The sequence below is a fragment of the Brassica rapa genome, chromosome A06 (genome assembly GCF_000309985.2).
Source record: "Brassica rapa cultivar Chiifu-401-42 chromosome A06, CAAS_Brap_v3.01, whole genome shotgun sequence".
Lineage (NCBI taxonomy): Eukaryota > Viridiplantae > Streptophyta > Magnoliopsida > Brassicales > Brassicaceae > Brassica > Brassica rapa.
This window is the reverse complement of record NC_024800.2, coordinates 19,675,518-19,695,203: the sequence shown is the minus strand read 5'-3', so window position 1 is coordinate 19,695,203 and position 19,686 is coordinate 19,675,518. Positions and strand designations below refer to the sequence as shown.

General features: G+C 33.3%; 2 protein-coding genes across 2 annotated transcripts; both read right to left on the bottom strand.

Annotated features, from left to right (window-relative positions):
* Positions 1 to 5,659: 5,659 nt before the first annotated feature.
* Positions 5,660 to 12,268, bottom strand: LOC103873920 (DNA (cytosine-5)-methyltransferase CMT3). Its single transcript, XM_009152324.3, has 20 exons — positions 10,024 to 12,268; positions 9,910 to 9,950; positions 9,721 to 9,823; positions 9,349 to 9,456; positions 9,145 to 9,264; positions 8,843 to 9,052; positions 8,662 to 8,727; positions 8,326 to 8,568; positions 8,183 to 8,241; positions 8,023 to 8,089; positions 7,601 to 7,930; positions 7,440 to 7,508; positions 7,266 to 7,352; positions 7,086 to 7,173; positions 6,871 to 6,992; positions 6,680 to 6,784; positions 6,533 to 6,576; positions 6,362 to 6,431; positions 6,110 to 6,213; positions 5,660 to 6,011 (listed from the first exon to the last, which is right to left on the bottom strand). The coding sequence occupies exons 1-20, from the start codon at positions 10,261 to 10,263 to the stop codon at positions 5,870 to 5,872; spliced, it is 2,418 nt and encodes an 805-aa protein (XP_009150572.1). The 5' UTR covers positions 10,264 to 12,268; the 3' UTR covers positions 5,660 to 5,869.
* A 248-nt stretch (positions 12,269 to 12,516) lies between these two features.
* Positions 12,517 to 17,004, bottom strand: LOC103873919 (protein ACTIVITY OF BC1 COMPLEX KINASE 8, chloroplastic). The gene is made up of 20 exons (XM_009152323.3): positions 16,428 to 17,004; positions 16,187 to 16,322; positions 15,944 to 16,110; positions 15,740 to 15,860; positions 15,549 to 15,649; positions 15,366 to 15,464; positions 15,147 to 15,257; positions 14,978 to 15,057; positions 14,831 to 14,900; positions 14,648 to 14,721; positions 14,472 to 14,541; positions 14,272 to 14,360; positions 13,955 to 14,166; positions 13,814 to 13,874; positions 13,681 to 13,735; positions 13,493 to 13,591; positions 13,307 to 13,396; positions 13,152 to 13,211; positions 12,923 to 13,054; positions 12,517 to 12,839 (listed from the first exon to the last, which is right to left on the bottom strand). Exons 1-19 carry the CDS (start codon positions 16,872 to 16,874, stop codon positions 12,938 to 12,940), a joined length of 2,259 nt encoding a protein of 752 aa, XP_009150571.1. The 5' UTR covers positions 16,875 to 17,004; the 3' UTR covers positions 12,517 to 12,839; positions 12,923 to 12,937.
* Between the last annotated feature and the right edge of the window lie 2,682 nt (positions 17,005 to 19,686).

Below are 19,686 nucleotides of genomic sequence, written 5' to 3'. Positions count from 1 at the left end.
ATTATTAATTTTAATCACTTATTTAATCAGATATATTTTAAATTCGTTTTTATTTTTGACTATTTATATAATTTATTCATTAAGGATATACACGATTTATTATTAATTTTAATCATTTTTTAATCAGATAGATTTGAAATTTGTTTTTATATTTCGACTAATTTGTATAATTATTCATTAAGGGTATAAACGATATTAACCGCTCTAACTTTTAACGTGAGAGCTATATAAATATAATAGTATTAATAGAAATTCGTTTTTAATTATTTATATTTTAGATAATTCTTTTTATTATTAATCACTTATTTAATCATATATATTTTAAATTCGTTTTTATTTTTGACTATTTATATAATTTATTCATTAAGGATATACACGATTTATTATTAGTTTTAATCATTTTTTTAATCAGATAGATTTGAAATTTGTTTTTATATTTCGACTAATTTATATAATTATTCATTAAGGGTATAAACGATATTAACCGCTCTAAATTTTAACGTGAGAGCTCTGTTACAAAATTTTACTTCGCAAATAATAGTATAGATTCATTACCAAACCAGAGAAATATACATAGGTGGGATGCGTTTGTGGAATACCAAACCAGCAGGTACACATACCAAAAGATCAAAAGAAATGATGGATCATATTTACCTTCCAGGTACACATACCAGCATTTGTTTCATCTAAGACGAGTTAATATCAAATCAAAAGAAACTTCGAATTAAAGCAGAATATAGAATTTACAAGAACCGAAACTAAACCAAAAGATCTTTAGTCCAATTATGAATCCTGACACTCAGAAAGTTCCAAGCATTCTAGTTAAATCAAGCATGATTAAATCGCCTCATTGCACCTCCCATCATTTTTTGTTTAAAATATGACCATAGGATTGACAAGGACCTCTAATCAAATATCTACGAATTATCCCATCCCTTTAATTTGAAGTATATTCGGATATTTTTTTCCGATCAGCAAGATCCATGGTAAATCATCTACATCACACTGAGATGATAACTAACAATTAACGTAAATCTATAAAGTTGCCACTAAAAGTAATCTCTGGCGTTGTAAACTTTCGTCCTTAAGTTCTCTAAGACGGCGGTTGGTAATGGTCCTGAAGACTTTGCTTGGTCTGTGGGTCTTCCTGGTTCTGTCGGTGGCTCCATCCGATGCTGCGCACATCCCAGTTATGTGGCATCATCTTTTCTGCCATGGTAGTGTTAGCGGCTCTTTGCTTCCTTGCAGGTCCTCGAGCAGTTTTTGGTTCACGCGCTGCGGCCATCTCGTTCCCGATTTCTTGTTTACTGATCTTGGCGTGAAGGTCCTTGTGTCTCTCGGCGACCGGTTTGGGGCTGTCGAAGTTTGTATAGCGGGAATTGGATCAGTTTTCAAACGTTTGTGTCCTAATTTCTTTCTTCATTAGCGCTTGTGCGTTATGGAGGTTACGGTTATAAATTTCGATGATATCATCAAGACCTAGCTACTCCGGAAGCAACACGAAAACTCTCGGCATCTGAGGCAACGAGGAGAACCTCACTTTCTCGTGATTATCGTTAATGGTTGAAAACAGGAATCAATTTCTAATGTTTACCAAAAGCAGATTAGCGGAATGTGTTGAGTTTAGTGGGTGGGTGAAACTAGTTTGTAATACGTAGACTAAAAAGTTTTTGTTTGAATCGAGCTTGTAACCGAAACCTATTTCTGTTTTTCGGGTTGATTTATAAAATATTTATATCAAAAAGTAGTTTACAGTACGTTTTATGTTATTAATATAATGGTTAGAAGCGAACGCGTACTAGAACATACCGATCGGTGCTGGCTTTTTTCGGAGACATATTTGAGGATCGAGCTTGAGCATGGCTTGAAGATGAATCAACACGACGAAGGTGGATCTGAGGTCGGAGATCGCGGAGGTGGCTTAAAGTTCATCATGTTGAGAGATCCTGATTTCCCGGATAGAAAACTATGGTGGACACAGAGTCGCGGCATTGACATAACGGAGCTCTCCGCTTACTTCAGGTGATGATTTTCCCGTCACCACCGCCGCTTTCATCGTAAGGTTGAGCCATAGTTGATAAAGTTACAAAAGAATGGTGAAGGAGAAGATAGAATTAGTGAGTGAGTCTTACTAGTTATGTCTTAGTTACGCTTTGGTTAAAAAAGAAGAAAATAGTTAAAAGAAAGTGTCATAGGAGTAAAAACTGTCTTATAGTGTAATAAAAACACAAAATATGTCTTAGAGTGAAAATCACTCTAGTTTTTAACTCTTAATTTAGATAATTTTACAATTTCTATGAATAATATAACATTTTTGAATTAGTCATGTGATTTTGTATATCTAATATCAAATCGGTTTAGCTATCACTTTGGTATATTAGATTGCATCTATATTTTTAAATTCAACTGTAATATTTTATTCTCTAGATATATTAATATTTTGATAATTATTTTTTATTTTGCATTTAGGTTGGTTGTTCTCTTAAATTTATAAATATATTTTAGTGAGATTTTGTATAACATAATATTTTTTGAGAATCAAATATACAAATAGTGTGGGTTGATTAGAAATTACATAAAGGAATATAAAGATAATATTTTGAATCACATACATATATATTTTACAAAATAAATAAATTATTTAATATTTAATATGTTTTAAGGTATCCATAATTATCTGTAAAAATTAATAAAATTTTTACAATATTATTTAAGAAGTCAGTTTTCTCTATCACATTCACATTAATTCTTACGGTGGTTATTTACATAGGTACTCTTAATAAATTTAAAATATTAAATTTAAATACTATTAGTAAAATTTTGTTTAAGTTTCCTTTTTACTTTTTACAAATAACATAGATAATAAAAATAAAATATTTATAAAGTTATAAAACGAAAATATTTATAAATAATATGATTTCATTAAAAAGGAAAGTTCACAAAATAGTAATATTAATTTAAAAATATTTTTATACAATAAAAATACTTTCTTTATATCTATATTTTTTCTTAGATGAAAAAATATATTTTTATATAATGTGATTTATTAAAAATAAATATTATCCCTTTAAAACATACTTAATACAATATAAAATAAATATATTTTCCAAGTAATAGAAATATTTTCTTTATATATGTCTATTTTCTTAGAGGATTACATAAAATAATTAAATAATATAAACCGATATATGTTTAATTAACTAAAATATTTTATAATTATTATTATTGAAATTGTTTTTTTTCATAATATTTATCTGGCTATCATCTCTTACAATTACAAAAACAAAAATAGAACCTAAATTTTTTTTTTTTGATAAGCATATTGTGATCAAATAATTACAAAATATTTTTAAATATCATATACTTTTATGAGGTATATATATTATATTTTATCATTATTAAAAATAAATTCTTAATAATTAGTTTATTTTTAAGTTTATGTTTTCTTTATGTTTGTAGAACTTAATATATCCATAGTAAAAATACCCAAGAAAATTTGAATCCTCATTTCTATGATTATTTAAAATAATTTTCAGTTTAACTTTCAATAAATAAAAGGCATATAATTATTTAGAAATTATAAATATATTAATTATTGTAAATATTGATATTCGTTCATGAACTTACAAAAAAATATCAGCTATACTTATGTATGTAATTTCCTATTGATCATCTTTTTATTTTCTAATATTTTTTAAAAATCAAAATTAAATTTTGATAAATATTTTGAAAATACATGTACATTTAAGTGAGAAATAAAAATAATTTGATTTAACTTAATTAAAATCAAAACAAATTATACTTGAATTTAATTTGCAAGAATATATGTAAGTGAATATACTCACAATATAAGTGAATCGACTACTCCAACTTATATCCAAAATCAAAAATCTAACTAAAATAAAAATATAATTTAATAATATGAATCAATTTATTTTTATACATATAAATTACAAGATGACTCAAACATATTAATAAATAAATGTAAGAAGTTAACTAATTGTTACAATATAGTTTTATATGCATGAGACTTCAAAATATTATTGTTATATTCATTTATGTAATTACTTCAGTTTATTTTTTATTTAATCCTAGACACAATATATATTACGTTATACATAACCTTACTAAAATATATTTATATATCTAAAAAATAATCAATCTAAATGCAAATAAGAATTTAATCAAAATTAACTATGTTTAGAATAAAATATTATAGTTGAATTCGGAAAAATTACTGCAATCCAATGTACTCAAGTGATAAAGAAATCGATTGTTGATCCAAAACAAACAAACCAACTAGATATCACATATCCAAAATGATATCTTTAATTAAAATAATATAATATTATTAATATAAATTATACATAAAAATTATAAATTGATTTGTAAATAATATAATACTATTAATATAAACTTCACATATAAATTATAATATAATATTATTAATATAAATTATACATATAATATAATATTATAATTAAAATAATATTATATTATTAATATAAATTATACATATAAATTATAAAATTATATATATATATAAAAGCAAAAGTGAATATCAATTATTATAACATATTAATTTTATAAAGATTTGTGCATGTGCATGAGCACGGAAAAATCACATAGTATTACTATAAAAAGAATATGTTTTTATTTAATTATTTTTCTTAATATCAAGATTATTTGTTAACTTAACTTTTTATGAAATCACATGATATATAAATATTATTTAAAAATCATTTTTTAAACATTAATTTTTTTCTTATATATTTAATTGGAAAAATAAAAAGGAAATTAAATTAAAATAAAAGAAACTAGCAAAAAAAAAAGGAAAATAAATTTAATAATAGTAAATAAATGTAGTATTTTAAATTTATTAAGGGTACCCCTGTAATCAACTATCGTAAGAATTAACGTGAGCGTGACACGTAAAAAATTCACTTCTCAAATAATATTATAGAGATGTATCTCTAGGTGATATAAAATTGTGTTTCATCAAGAGATTTTTTTGGAATAATTCTAGAAATATTTTTGTAGATTACCTTTGAAGGATAAACTTTTTGAAAAAATATATTGTGCAAATCCATAATAATATCTATTGAAATCTATACAAAGTATTTGATAGATATTTAGAAAATATTTGTAAATCTGCTGAACTTTTAAAAATCTGTCAACTTCTGAACTCACTAAACTCTTTCCAAATTCTGATTCCTCTCAAGATAGAAATTTTTAAAAAACATCATTAATAATGTTTCTTAAAAATAAACTATGTAAATTAAATTCAATATAAAACTAAAACAAAAAAATCAATATAAAACTAAAACAAAAAAATTTAAAAACCACAAAAGTTTTATAAGAAAACAGTCAAACTAAAGTTAACTAAATTAATTTTTTTTTCAAAAACCAACATCCTTAATAAAGTTAATAGTAACTTTAGTCTTACGATTTAATATATTGTATATTATTGGTATGTTTAATTTAAATAATAGCAAAAACACATTGGTTTTTCGGTTAGATTCGGTTTAACTAAGTTTGGATCGGTTTTGGTTCTGTTTGACTCGCTTCCGTTTGAGTTTTTTGCCCATCCCTACTCTCCACCATAAGATTTTGGCAAAAAGAACATAAAATTTACAAGAATCGGAATTAAACCAAAAGATGTTTCATAAAAATGTTTAATGAAAGAGTAGAATCAAATGACAAACGTTTTAAAATTTGTTTTAACTAAGTCACAACAGCAAGTCTTATTATGGATAGATAGAGTCATAGTATAGCCTTAGATAAAATCAAAGATGAGCAATAAATCAACATAATCTGGCTAAGCTCAGAAGAGAAGGTGAATCTCTTCTTACTGATGTTCCTACGAGAATCAGAAGGTTGGTTTTGGAAAACCTTCGGGCAGAGTGAAGAGTGGATCACTACCATTAGTGAGGCCTTGGAAAGCTTGTCCTAATGCGTATCCAAGTGCCCTAGCCACTGGTACTGCAACAGCATTCCCAACTTGAGTGTACCTTGACAACATTATAGATAGGTATGTAAGATTTTACTTATTTCAAGAAATATGGGAGAGTTCTAGTAACAATCTATAATAATCAGGACAGTGACTTACTTTTTCTTGGTAGGGCCAAATAGTCTATAGTAATCAGGGAAGCCCTGGAGCCTTGCGTTCTCTCGCACAGTCAAGACACGGTCTTGGTTTGGGTGGATGATCACCTGTAATCATATCAAGCAGCATTAACAGTGAATACTATTTTAAAATTGTTTCCATAGATTAGATGCACAGCCCAGCATTTTCAGATGAATTAATGAGTTATTTCATTCTCCTGATCGAGAGGGTTTCAAGACCGAAAGAAAGACTGACATGATTGTGTGGCTCGGCTCTTCCGATAACAGTTGGGACAGTTTCATCCCACCAAAGCCGTCCAAAGGGTCTGCAAAGGAAAATGGTTCAGGTGATTTAATAACTCGAAAACATATATGCCAAATCCAGAATCTGGAGAGAGAAGAATGACTGTGGAAATCAAGGACTCACTTCTTTGATTTTCCCTCGACAAATTTCATGGCATACTCTGGAATCTGTTTGGATAGCACAAGACAATGTCTCTTAAAAGGCAATGAAGAGAGAGCAAGATTGATAGATAAAGAAAGAAAGAAAGAAACGAGATGATCAGTGTATTACCAAGGGGTGATTGGATTCAAGATAGATCCTGGGGATTTTAGGATCCCATTCAACTTTGTTATTAGCATTAACAGTTACACCAGGTAAGTCCCTGAAATTCGCTTGCTAATACCAGAAACAGTACAACATTAAAACAAAGACCAAAAGATAGAAGAAAAAAAATGTGAGCAAGGAGTGTGAAGATGCTCTACCTTTTTCTTGGGGATCCTACAGACACGTTGATAATCATCTTTGTTAAGATTCAAAGGATGGTGATCGTACAACACCTCATTTTTGGAGTTTGACTTGGGATCTTTAGGTGAAGCTAACATTCCTGTTGAAAAAAGGGGAGACATCTTCCAGTTTTAATAATACTCTTCATATCTATGTTTTACATCGTTACCTTGAAGAGAGATAAGAATCTTACCTTCTTGCGTCAATCTGATAAATTTTTGAAATGGCGTCTTAGGATCTTTGTCATATGGCATCTCCGCCCTCCTCTCATTGTTTGCAACCTAAAACCATAGAGAACATTAATAAATCAGGAACACCACCAACAATGTTTAGCTACTATTTAGTTAAAGATATAACACAAAGAAAGACTTACAACTGGAAGGTCGGTAAGGACATCTGAGAGTAGGATCTTATCCGCCAACTTCACATTGTCTGTTTCTTCATAGGCCACTACGTTACTCTGCATCAATCATAAGCCGAGCTCACTGAATAAAACTATTAAGAATTTGCTAGCTACATTCAACAGTACTAAATATATACCGCTTACATGAAAGTTCACAGGAACATGTCCTCTATTGACAGCATCATGAGTCGGAAGTGGGAACTGAGGAAGCGTCTGAAACAAACAAACAAAAAGATACAAGAAATTAATTGCTTCGTCTATTTCTTGATACCAAACAAAGAAGAGTAGAAATAAATAAGCATTACCTCGCTAGACATTGCACCCCACAAGAAGAACCGCCTCCGGAACTGAGCAAGGCCATACGACCCTGCCGCCATCATTCCCATTCTTGTCTGATAATTCATTTGGACAAGACGTCCCACAGCATAGCGCGCAAGAAAGCCATCAACAAACCTAAGCATATCTACCACATTCTCCATCAGAACATACTTGGGCTTCAGAAACTCCACAATTTTCATGTATTCAAGAAGCTGCTCGTTCTTTTTGTCTTTTAGCGGCTCTTTTTCGTTCCTGAATCTGTTGTAACCGCTAATCCCTTGGCATGGAGGACCTCCACAAACAACATCGACTCCTCCCTGAAATTAATTAGGCATAAGTGTCACACAAATAAGTAATTAAGCAGAAAAATACAAATAAGATTCAGATAAAGTTAAAACTAGTTACTTACTGGTAATGGAAGGATGCTTGTTTTAAATCCATGCACAACGAACTCTTTAATTTTCTTACGGCAATTGCTGTTCACAAACAAATTCAGACACGTTAACAACTCATTGAAGAATATCATTAGATTGCAAACAATTGCTACAAGTTTACTATGTTTTACTCACCTAAGATTTTCAATAGGTTCCCATGTGTCATGGGAAGGCCCATAGTTCTCCCACCGGACCTGTTATACCAAAAACACCAAAGATGATTTTGATTGTGAGGTTTTAATCAGATGGTAAGATGTGAAACATTTAACAAACGATACCTTTAGATGGAGTCTACCTCCTTCCTCTTTCTTAATACCAACAATCTTTTCAACTTCAAAAACCTCTCCACCATCTTTGACGTCACTCTCATCGCTGCCATCTTTAACCTCTTCCACAGCGGACATCCCATAAAGGTTTTCGTATTTTTCTGAATCCGCAGATTCGATCAAAGAGAAATGAATGCATAATTTCTCCCACTCCTTGAGCAGATACAGAAAATCTTCTGCGGACTCGTTTCTCACCTAAACAGCGAATTGACCAACTGAACATAAACACAGAAGACAAAGGCTAAAATAAAGACAATAACAGAGATATAATAAAAAAGAAGAACTTACTTCTGTTTCCGGGTGGTTATACTTTATGCTTTGAACAGCATACTCGCATGTGTCAACAGCCCATTTCTTGAGAAATCATAAAACAAAACAAAACAAAACAAAGGTTAAACATCAAAGAGATGCTAACTACAACAATGAAAAGTTATTAACGCATTAAAATAGCAAGAAAAAAAATGCTCACCGTGACAAGATTCAGCCCTGACAGCTGAGCTCCCATGCATAGGCCAGTTGACATGGCTCCACACCCACAATACAAGTCTAACATTGTAGCATCCGTTCGTTGATTAGGCGTAATACACTGACTTGATTGCAAAGCTTCAAGTGTTGAAAAAGGCAGGTGATATTTCATGTTGCAGTAGTAATCACAGCTTTCAGTCACTTCAGTATTTTCCTAGCATCAGAAAAGAAAGCAAATATTAATGAAATCAATGAAGAAAAATGCATGGTGCATGACAAGAGGCTATACATGAAATAAGAACGTACCGTTAACGGGATCATCAGAATCTTCAATTTGTTGAGAAGAACCCCCATTGAGTTTACATCTTTTATGTCCGAGATAAAAACACGTTTGTCATCGATCATTTCTTCGTGTTTTTGGATCACCTAAAAGTTAAGAAAATGACAAAATCAGATGATTCAGCATTTAGATATATTAAATGCTCGAAAGTAATAGATTCTGATGCTTACGGTATCACACGCACGGTAAAACCATTGAGCAGTAAAGTACATTTTGCCATCACATCCTTCAAAGATTTCGGCGATCTTGCAAATGAAAGGCTTTTCGTCCTCTTCAGACTGAACAACAAAAAAATAATTATGTTTAATATACAAACACAAGTTACGTATGTTATATCCTTTATAACAGAAGACTGAAAGAGAGGTTCAGTCAATGCATAATTAGTTTATATAACAATCAATTAATTAAGCTATTGTTCAAATAAGATCTCATCCTTAGTTAGTTAGGGCACAGTTTAATTGATAACAAGTTCTGAGACTGAAGAATGTAATGATGGATGTAAATGTACAGCTCGTCATCGTTGAGGTTGTTTAGAGATTAACCTGCACATGAGCATCATCGTAGAGGTTGTATGTGATGGAATCATCAAGGATGGCTCGTCGAAAATGGCGTCGCGCAAGGAAAATCTCCTCTTCCTCAACATACCTAAAAGAAAAAATTGAATGGAGTTAGTTACACATAGATCTCTAAAGCTAACCAGCCACTAGAAGCAAAAGGATTCGAGAATTTACTTTTTCTTTTTCTTCTTCGGTAAAGGTACGACTTCCTTCTTCTACAGAAAATATAAAATTTCATCAGTTTCAGAAGTTTAAAGAAAGAGTAAATGTATAGATCTGAGCATATACCTGGATGACTTGATACCTCTCGGGCCACGTAGTCCTAGCCTCCGAATCAGCAATCGGCTCATCTAGAACCCAGGACGGATCCTTCTTGGAGTCCACCACCAACTCTACCTTGAACTTAGGTCGGGAACGTATTGGCTCAGCAGCAACTTCTACCGGCGCTTTGGGACTTATCTTCGGCCTAGTTGAGGTGGGACCGGAGATCTCAACCTCAGTTGAAGGAACCTTACGCTTTGGAGCCATGATTAGAGCCGGAGAAATCTGAAGGAAGGGGGAGATGAGACGAGTGAGACCTGAAGAAGTGATGGAAGATGAGAAAAGATGAAAAACCACTTGTGGGGAAGTATTTAAATGAAAGAAGCGCTAAATTCTTCGATTATTATTTTTTTTTTCAAATGAATTTAAAATTTTGGGCCACATTCCCCCACCTTTTCCACCTTCCTTGTTCATAATGTATTTAAAAATATTTATTTCCTCTTTTTGAACCCAAAAATATATCTTTCCTCCCTTTGAACCAAAAATATATCTTTCCTTCTTTTGTTTTCTTTACGTCATTATAATTTACAAAAACACGTAGAGAATCAATTATCACCATGATTAAATTAGTCCTAAACAGAAGGTAAATGGGGAAAGTGGATCTTTGCTTCCTAAACCTAAGGAATACCAATCTCCACGACTTGTCAAATAAATAATAATCGTAATATTTTAAAAACTATTTTTTTAAAACAAAGAAAGCATTTACTACAACACAAAGACTAATGAATAATAAAAGTGCTAATCTTGGATTCACCCCCCCCCCCTATATAGAGAACAGAGGTTATATTTAATATCTTTTAGAAAATGAAACAAAATATTATCCAGTTATATTATGTTTTTAAAATAAATAAAAATAATTAAAAATTAATAGTAGTTACAAAAAAAATATTTAAAATATTTTTAACGTCGTCGGCAAAACACTAATCTAAATCCTAAATCCTCGGATAAATCCTAAATCATTGGATAAATCATAAACTCTAAATCAAAAACACTAAAACATTAAACCCTAAACCCTTGAGTGTTTTAGTATTAACTCAAATCCGAAGGAAAACCTCCAGATTTGCATATTTTACTTGGATTTATAAATACTATATAGATTTCTAAATCAATCAAAATATATAAACCAATAACACACTACACTGTTTTATTAAATTTAAAATTTAGGATTTATCCAATGGGTTAAGGTTTCTCCAAGGGTTTAGGGTTTATCCAGGAGCTTAAGGTTTACCTAAAAGTTTAGGATTTACGGTTTAGGGTTTAGTGTTTTGCTGATTACGTTAAAAATATTTTTTTTAAATTCTTTTTCTTTTGTAACTACTACTATTTTTTTTTATTTTCTTACCTTTTTATTTTTAAAAATATAATATAATTTGACAATATTTAGTTTTTTTAAGAGATATCGAATATGAAATAATAAAATTATATTGGTGAACTTAGAAATTCATCCTAGAAGATGAATCCAAGAATAAATCATAATAAAATGAGAAATTACTCAACATGACTCTAATTATATATCTAATTACTAGAATAACTCTTATATTTTTGTATAAACCAAGTTTTTCGTCAATAAATCTGTCAAAACATAAATTAAAAAGTCTATCATCACATAAATAAGAAGTCTGCCAATAATTTTAAATCGGTCATATAAATTTGCCGTAAGAAAATAAGTCTAACATTACAAATAAATATGTCGATTAAAAAATAAGTTGACCATATAAATCTACCACTTATAACAAATCTGCTACCTCATTTGATAAACATATTTTTAAAAATCTATTTCTAATCAAATCGGACAATTAACTCTGCCGTGTGAACAAATCTGACGTTATTAGAAAGTCTGACACCACTTTAATGATAGATTTCTTTTTCTACACAGATTTTATAAACAGATTTATTACTCGGCAGATTTTTTTTTTTCTAAAACAAATCTGCCCTCGAAAATTAATAAGGATATTTTGGTAAAAAAATATTTTTTGTTATAACTATGTGTAAGGATAATTTTGACCAGAAAAATATTCTAATAATTTTCAAAAAATATGAGTCATTCTAGTAATTACACAACTAATTTGAGTCATTCTAGTAAACTTCCCTAATAAAATATGCGATTTGGTTCAGCTCAGCATCCTTGTCACATGCAGTTTCATCACAGTTTATTGAGTTCTTATACTATAACTGTGTAACAACCATTTAAAAATTTTAATCAATCAATGAACGCATTCAATTGACGACACACAAATGTAACAAACATGAAACCTTGTCAAGCAGCAATGACAATCCAGACTTTCACCAATGTTTTTTTTTTATCAAAGAGTTTTACCAATGTTTACATTTTGGTTTCTTGAGATTTTGCCATTTTGGTAGGTTCAGGTTTGTTGTTCAAAAAAAAAAAGGTAGGTTCAGGTTTATTGCCACACGGCCCACCACTGACACGTTTGTATATGTACTGAACACACATATACCGAGGCATGTAACGAGTAGTATATATACATATATTTTGACGAAAAAGTTGACCTAATGTCTACATCTCTACACACCATTACAAGTGGCTCTGTTGATAAAATGCCCAATAATCAAAAACTTTCAGAAAGAAATAAAAAGAGAGAGATGAGTCTGGTCGTTCACTGGTTTTAACATATCTAGCCTCTAAAGCTTCCATAAGATTTTTTCTATGGCAGAACAAGAGATCATCATCACTCCTACGGAAAGCTTTATGGGAGAAATCTTTGTGGCTTCTTAGCACAAAAGATTTTATGGAGACTGAAGAAGAAGTTTTTTTAATACATCTGTACAAGTTAAACGGCAAAAAAGGCTGAGAATCTGAATCCAACAATGTAAAACACAAGAGCTGAGGAAGCATTAAACATACCAAACAAGATTTCTTTTAAGCTGTCCCAGTGATCAGTTTTTCACGTTGGTCGAACTTCTTGACTTTTATAACTCCAATCAGAACCTGGAGGCTGAAGAAAGCACATACTGTGTATGCTATAGTAGCTGGTGTCTGAGAACATAAAAGGAACACAAGAATGTTAATAAAATTGTGCAGACAAAGGTTAAAGGTTAGGAAAAGGGACCAGGGTTGATGAGTAACAACTTACTTTTAAAGAATTCAGATACAAAATCGTTGCGAGATTGACTAAGCTTCCTGCAGCAACAGCCTGTTGGGGTGACACATTGGATTAAACAAAAGAGGAAAAAGAAACCAACTTGAAGATGTTAGAAAACGACATGAGAATGCAAAAGTTTTACTTACACTTCCTACTGTTTTTTGAACAGCTGCTACACGTTGAAACGCCCTCTCAGACTCCAATGCTCGGACTCTAAGCTTCAAATCACCTTGCTCCTGAGGAAATAGGCATATATAAATAAAACATTGTAAACTCTTAACAATTCATGTAGCTTGAAGTGTTGTGGCGGGTGGATCTGTTTAGTGTCTTACAAGTCGTTGGATGATTACAGCTAGCTTTTCAACTCTATCAGCTTGTCTAAATACATTGTAGAATGCTTGTGATTGTCTGTCCCATCTCTTTCTCAGGTCCTACAAGAGTTTTATTTGATTGAATAAAATTATAAAGCTATGCAATAAGATCATATATGGGGAGTCAAGATAAGCCTTGCTATTATCACCTTCACTACAACTTCTACTCCAGCTTCCCGGAACCGTAGCAATTCCAAAGCATATCTGGAGAACAAAAGTACATGAGTACTCTTCAAAAAAACTAATAAGAATATTTTAGTTTAGTGTGTGCAGTAGACTCACGGTTTTGCAATCTCCGTTATATCAAAGCGAGGGTCAAGACCTTTGCCGATGCCATCCAATACTACAGAGCAAGAGAGTAAATAACCATTAGTATACTTTGTTAAGTTTGAGCAAAAAGGCATGAAAAGGATATCTACAAACCTGAAAAGGCTCTAACAACAAATGTGAATGTGGCAGGGAACCGGAAAGGTTGGTCAGCTGAAATGGCTAATAAGTCTTCTCCGATTGCAGCCAACCGTTGCTTCTTTTTCTCTTGCTTCTCCTCTTTGGTTAGTGGCTTCTTGAACCCAAGCTCTTCTGCTGCTGCTAGTTCTTCTTTCTCCTTTCTTTGTGCAGCAAGCCGCTCTTCGAAACTGCAATAAAAATCAGCTAACTGATATTATCAAAAGGATACTACTGGCGTCTATAATTCACACCACTCAAACAAATATATAAGGTAGGTAGATCAAGCAAATCACCTGTTGAGAAAAAACAGTGCTGTTCTTCTGATCGATGTCAAATCACCAGTAGGTACAAGCACACCCATTTGAACCATTGCTTGAATGACCTGTCACAAGAAGGTTAATTTATAAATATGTATGTATGATGTATGCGCTCAGGTCCTACAAGGCGGCATGGATGTAGAAGACTGAAACTGAGAACACAGTAGAAAGTATACCTTATCGGGGTCCTTCTCATAAACACCATAGAAGGCCTCCAGTAAACCTTCTCTAATATTTGGGCTGATACTGTAAGAACCATGAATAAACCAATTGTGTAGGATCATCAGTCAAACAAGTAATGATAAAGGAGATCATATCTCTTCACCATAGTAACAGAGTCTTGTTGTAGTACCTTCCCATCATTCCAAAGTCGTAAAATATCAGCCGCCCGCCGTTGACATCATCAACAGCAATGTTCCCAGGGTGCTTCAGAAAGACACAAATACATATTAGATTGCAGACTTTTTGTTCATTGGTACACCACACAAAGAGTCATTGGCACTTAAGGGGAAAAAAAATGACGGAAGAGACTTACAGGGTCGGCATGAAAGAATCCATGAGACAAGATCTGCTCAAGGTAAGATTCAACAGCATATCTCCCTAGCCTGCATTGTACCAAGTTATAAATGAACAACAAAGAAAAATATTCAAGTCCGGGAGCAAGGTGTAAGAAAATACAAACCTTTTTCGATCAACACCTAACTGATCTAAGGCTTGTATTTTGTTAATTTTAATTCCAGGGACATACTCCATTGTCAGGACCTGCATAAAACATCATGTATAACTATTGCATTCGCGCTTTAAGGCATTGTATATGATGAAGTAATAACGATCATAGGTAATAATATTACCTGAGGCGTGGTGTACTCCCAGTAGATGGATGGAACCTTTACATATTCTAAGTTTTTGAAGTTATTAGCAAAAAGTTCCGAATTAGCTGCTTCCTTTGTGTAATCAATTTCCTACAAATATAGCACATTGTTCTTACTAGTTAGAGATCACTTCAAACTGAAGCAAGTAAAGAAAATTCAACTAAGCCGCCATGCTAAAAAAAAACTACATTGCGATACCTGGTACAATACACTGGCACATTCATCATAAATTGCAACCCAATCTCTCTTTGCACCATCTGATTTTGGATCCACCTTTTGGAGATACTCAGCAATCACCTACACAAAAAGCCAATAACTCAGGAGAAAGCATAGCATGAGACAAGGACGCTTCCAACATCAAGCATGGCTAGAGACACTAACCCTCAAATTTTTAAGATCGATATCAAAAAGATCCTTGAGACCGGGTCTCTGTACTTTAATGACAACCTCTTGACCCTTCAATCTTGCACGGTGAACTTGGCCTGTACTTATAAAGACCAAAACACTTATCATTACTATCACTTTCTTGCAGACAACATCATTATAAGAAGATTACCACAAAGGACTCGTACCAAGACTAGCAGCAGCTATAGGTTCATAATCAAAACGGTCGAAAATGTCATCAACAGATGCTCCAAGCTCCTCTTCAACAATTGATAAAGCCGTAGCAGAAGAGAAAGGAGGAACTTGATCCTGCAACAAAAAAAAAAAGCTGAAAATGCAACACAGAAGAGAAAGCCATTGGATATGAGATGGGATTTAACAAGAAACCAAACCTGAAGTTCAGACAATTGATCAACATATTCTTGAGGAAGAATGTCGACTCTGGTAGAGAACTGCTGACCAATTTTAATAAAAGTAGGACCTAATCTCAATATGTTTTCCTTCAACCACTTAGCCAAAACCTTCCTTCTCAAAACCTTCTTCTCCTCAGTCATTCCCCCTACAAACAAAAAAAAAAAGAATCAAATGAGAATGTTCTTTTCCGCTAAACAAAATAGTAAAAGTAAAGTAACAACCTTTGTAAGAAAACTTTTGACCGCTTAACCATGTCCTGAAGATAAACGTTAGGACAAACCCCCAAATCTCCAATGTTCTTTGGATCGTTGAGTAAGTCTTGAACCTACTCCATCGACCACCAGGTGCAACAGAAACCTGTGTGTTCATGTAATGGAATCATTAGAACAAAGAAACGGTTTTGGAATGAAAAAGAAAGTAACTTTTTTTTTTATTATTTATAATGTGGTGATGACTAACTACCTCGACTTGTTGTTTCTGTTGAGTTTTCTTAAACCAAGCATCCTCTTGACCGATGTCTTCTACTCTCTTCTGCCTCTTTTCTTCTTCTCTCTTCTTCGACACTTCCTCCGTTACGCTTCCGTTCACGTACTTCACCAAACTACCGTTACCGTTTAAACGGCCGTTTCCGTTTAAGTCTCCGTTGTTGATGGATTTTCTCGTAGCTCCGTTGCCGTTTAGACGTACGCTTCCGTTTCCGTTGATCACTGCGTTTCCACGATCTTCCACTGCGACATTATCGTCTCTGGAAGCTCTGATTCGAAGCGGGAGATTGTGACTGTATCTCAAGCGGTTTCTAGGCAGGAAGATTCCAGGGATTGAAACGGAACGAGTGGTTGTGGAATGGAAATTGATGTTCGGTAAGAGGAGAGACGAGGGAGAAGAAGAAGAAGAGGAAGAAGCCGCCATTGAAAGGTGATTTTGCAGAAGAGAATCAGCAGATTACAAACCTGCGTAGAATGTAAGAAGAAGAAGAAGAAGACGAAGCGGAGAGAGAGGTTTAGAGGCTGTGGTCTGTGGAGGAGGAGGAAGCAGAGGAATGGCAACAAGTGTAAATAAAGGGGTGGATACGAAATTGACACGTGGCATGAGATTAGATGAGTGAAGCAGATGCTCCAGTGTTTTGATTGGTTGTTTTGTGACACATCATCTTGTTATCACAGCCACAAAGATGCCTTGCTCTTTTAACATTGTGACTTGGATTATTATTGTTTGCAAGTATGGGTGATTTATTTTGTTAAAAGACTGAAGGGTTTCTGGGCCAAAATACAGGCTCAACCCAAGTGATCGGGCTTTAGCACTTTTATTTAGTTCTTTTTCTCACATTGATTGTACGATCAGTTTTTATAGTTAATCGGAGATGTGGATTTGACTATTAGTTACTGCACCGTTTACCAAGCTAAAGCATATATGGATTTGACATGTCTAATTTGAGAAAAGGCTAGTTTAACCTAAGAGTATTTAGCTAAATATACATATCTTAGAGTGATATTAGAAAATTACACATGATGGAACATAAACAAGCTTCATCATACCTTTTAGTATTGGAGAAGATGAAAACACCCCTCCCTCCTCGTGAAATTTGATTGCATAGGACACTGTTGAACCATTTTGGCCTATGTCGAATTCACACTGCATTCGTCATGTGAAAGTCTTTCTCTGTTCCATCGATATCTCGCATCAATTAAAAGTATTATCTTCTTATACAATAAAACAGACTTGTCTCTCTCTTCATTAAGCCACGTCATCAGATAGGAGAGGGCAAATCTCGACACGTGTCGGCTTACCAGGGTACTTCCGATTTTTTTTTACTTTCTGCTGATCGATTATTTCTTTTACTTTTCCGGGCTTTTATCTAAACTGCAGATTAAGCCCAAACCTCAAGCCCATACTTTAGCACACAAACCTACATGGGATGAGGTTACCCTCTTTCGTCTTCCTCTTAAGCGGCGACCTCGACGATGAAATCCCACGAAAACTTAAGGTGACGTTCCGATCTACATAACGTCTTCACCAGCCATAACTCAGATCTTTACTCTGCGTTTACATGTAGTTAATCCCTCCTCCCACTCAATTTTGTCTTCAGAACTGCAAAGAAAGGAGTTTTGTTCAGCATTGGAGTGAGTTGTTATTTACTAAATCTGATCGTTACTGGTAGAGAAGAGATTCACAAGATCGTCGACCAAAGAAACGATATAGAGAAGCTTCTTGAATGTCAGAACATCAAGAGATTATTAGGAGATGCGGCAATATAGAGAAATTATTAGAATTTCACAATGATGAATTGAGGCGAAAACAGCAAGTGCCTCTCTTTGGACAACAAGAACTGAACTTCCCAGTATTCCACGATGAGTGACGTTGTAGATTGCCCAGAATCTTCTACTGATCACTATTAACCTCCACAGTTCCTGGAGACATCTTTGTGTGTTGGACATGACGGTCTTTAAAACATTACGGGTTTAAGGAAGGGGAATAAGATTTTGGAGGAGACTGGATCAGCTTGAAGCAGAACTTCAAACTGAGTTTGATCTTCTTCAGATTGGATAAAAACAGGAGGGTAATTATTCCAAGCTCAAGGTAAACTACTTGACTTTAAAGTCCTTGATATTCAAGCAGTCAAAGATTTGGATTCTTTGTCTAAACTTCATCGTATAGGCTCCCACATAACATTTATCTTTATTGTCTTTTCTAATGGAACTTTTTTTCTCTGAAACGGTTTATATGAGCAATGGTTTACAAGTTTAGTTTATTATTCTGCAGGCGGTAGAGTTCATTTGCAAAGTGGTTGTGAGGGGAATAGAAACATCAAATGGATGGTGCTATATTGGCTGCTCCATATGCTCAAGGAAATTGAACCGTGGCTTTCATCTTTCACATGTGCTTTCTGTAATAAGGAAGACGCTGTTGGAGTTGTTAGGTAAATTCTCATGATTGTATTCTTTTAAAAAAAATGTTTACAAAAACGAACCCGTAAGAGACAACGAAAATAACAAACTAAACTTGACAAATGCAAGGTACCATGTCGAAATGATGCAACCGACACCGCAGAATTAGTAGCATTTGACACTGAAGTGTGTAAATTGACCAATGTACCTGCTGCTGACGTCTCCCACCAACAGGTTCATCTTCTATACTAAGCACAATTGTTATGTATATATTATTTGAGAACTGTCTAATACATTATTACACGTCTTTGCTAATCAAGGTTGGTGATGCACAAGACCCCAACAAGGAAAAGGCATTTGGAAAAGGCGTTTGGAACTGTTCAGAACCATTGGAGGAACAACAAGGAGTGTGTCCTTATGTGCTGGAGAGGCTACACGGGCTCATGGAGAGAAGACAAAAAAGGAGATAAAAGAGCAGCAGACTGCATTGGGAGAAGCTAAGAAAGGCTTCATGTGAGAGAGGCTGAAGCTTCTTGGTGGAAAGACACTGCATATATAATATATATAGCCTCTGAACATACTAATCGTTCATCGCCAACAGTGTTCCTTCGTGGCTTCTTCCTCTGAACTCTGCAGAAGCAGTAGCCTCAAATCCATGACCTGGAGAACGTACATTTTCTTCTTACTCCTATCTGGAAGTGAAAGAGTGGAAATGATACATTGTTTCTCTTCTCTCTATCGTTAGCCTACTTCGTTTTTTTGAAGTTAGGCCTCTTCTTCTATGCCTACTGGTGTGTCTTTGTTGTCTTTTTCTGTATAACATTGTTGGATCCTTT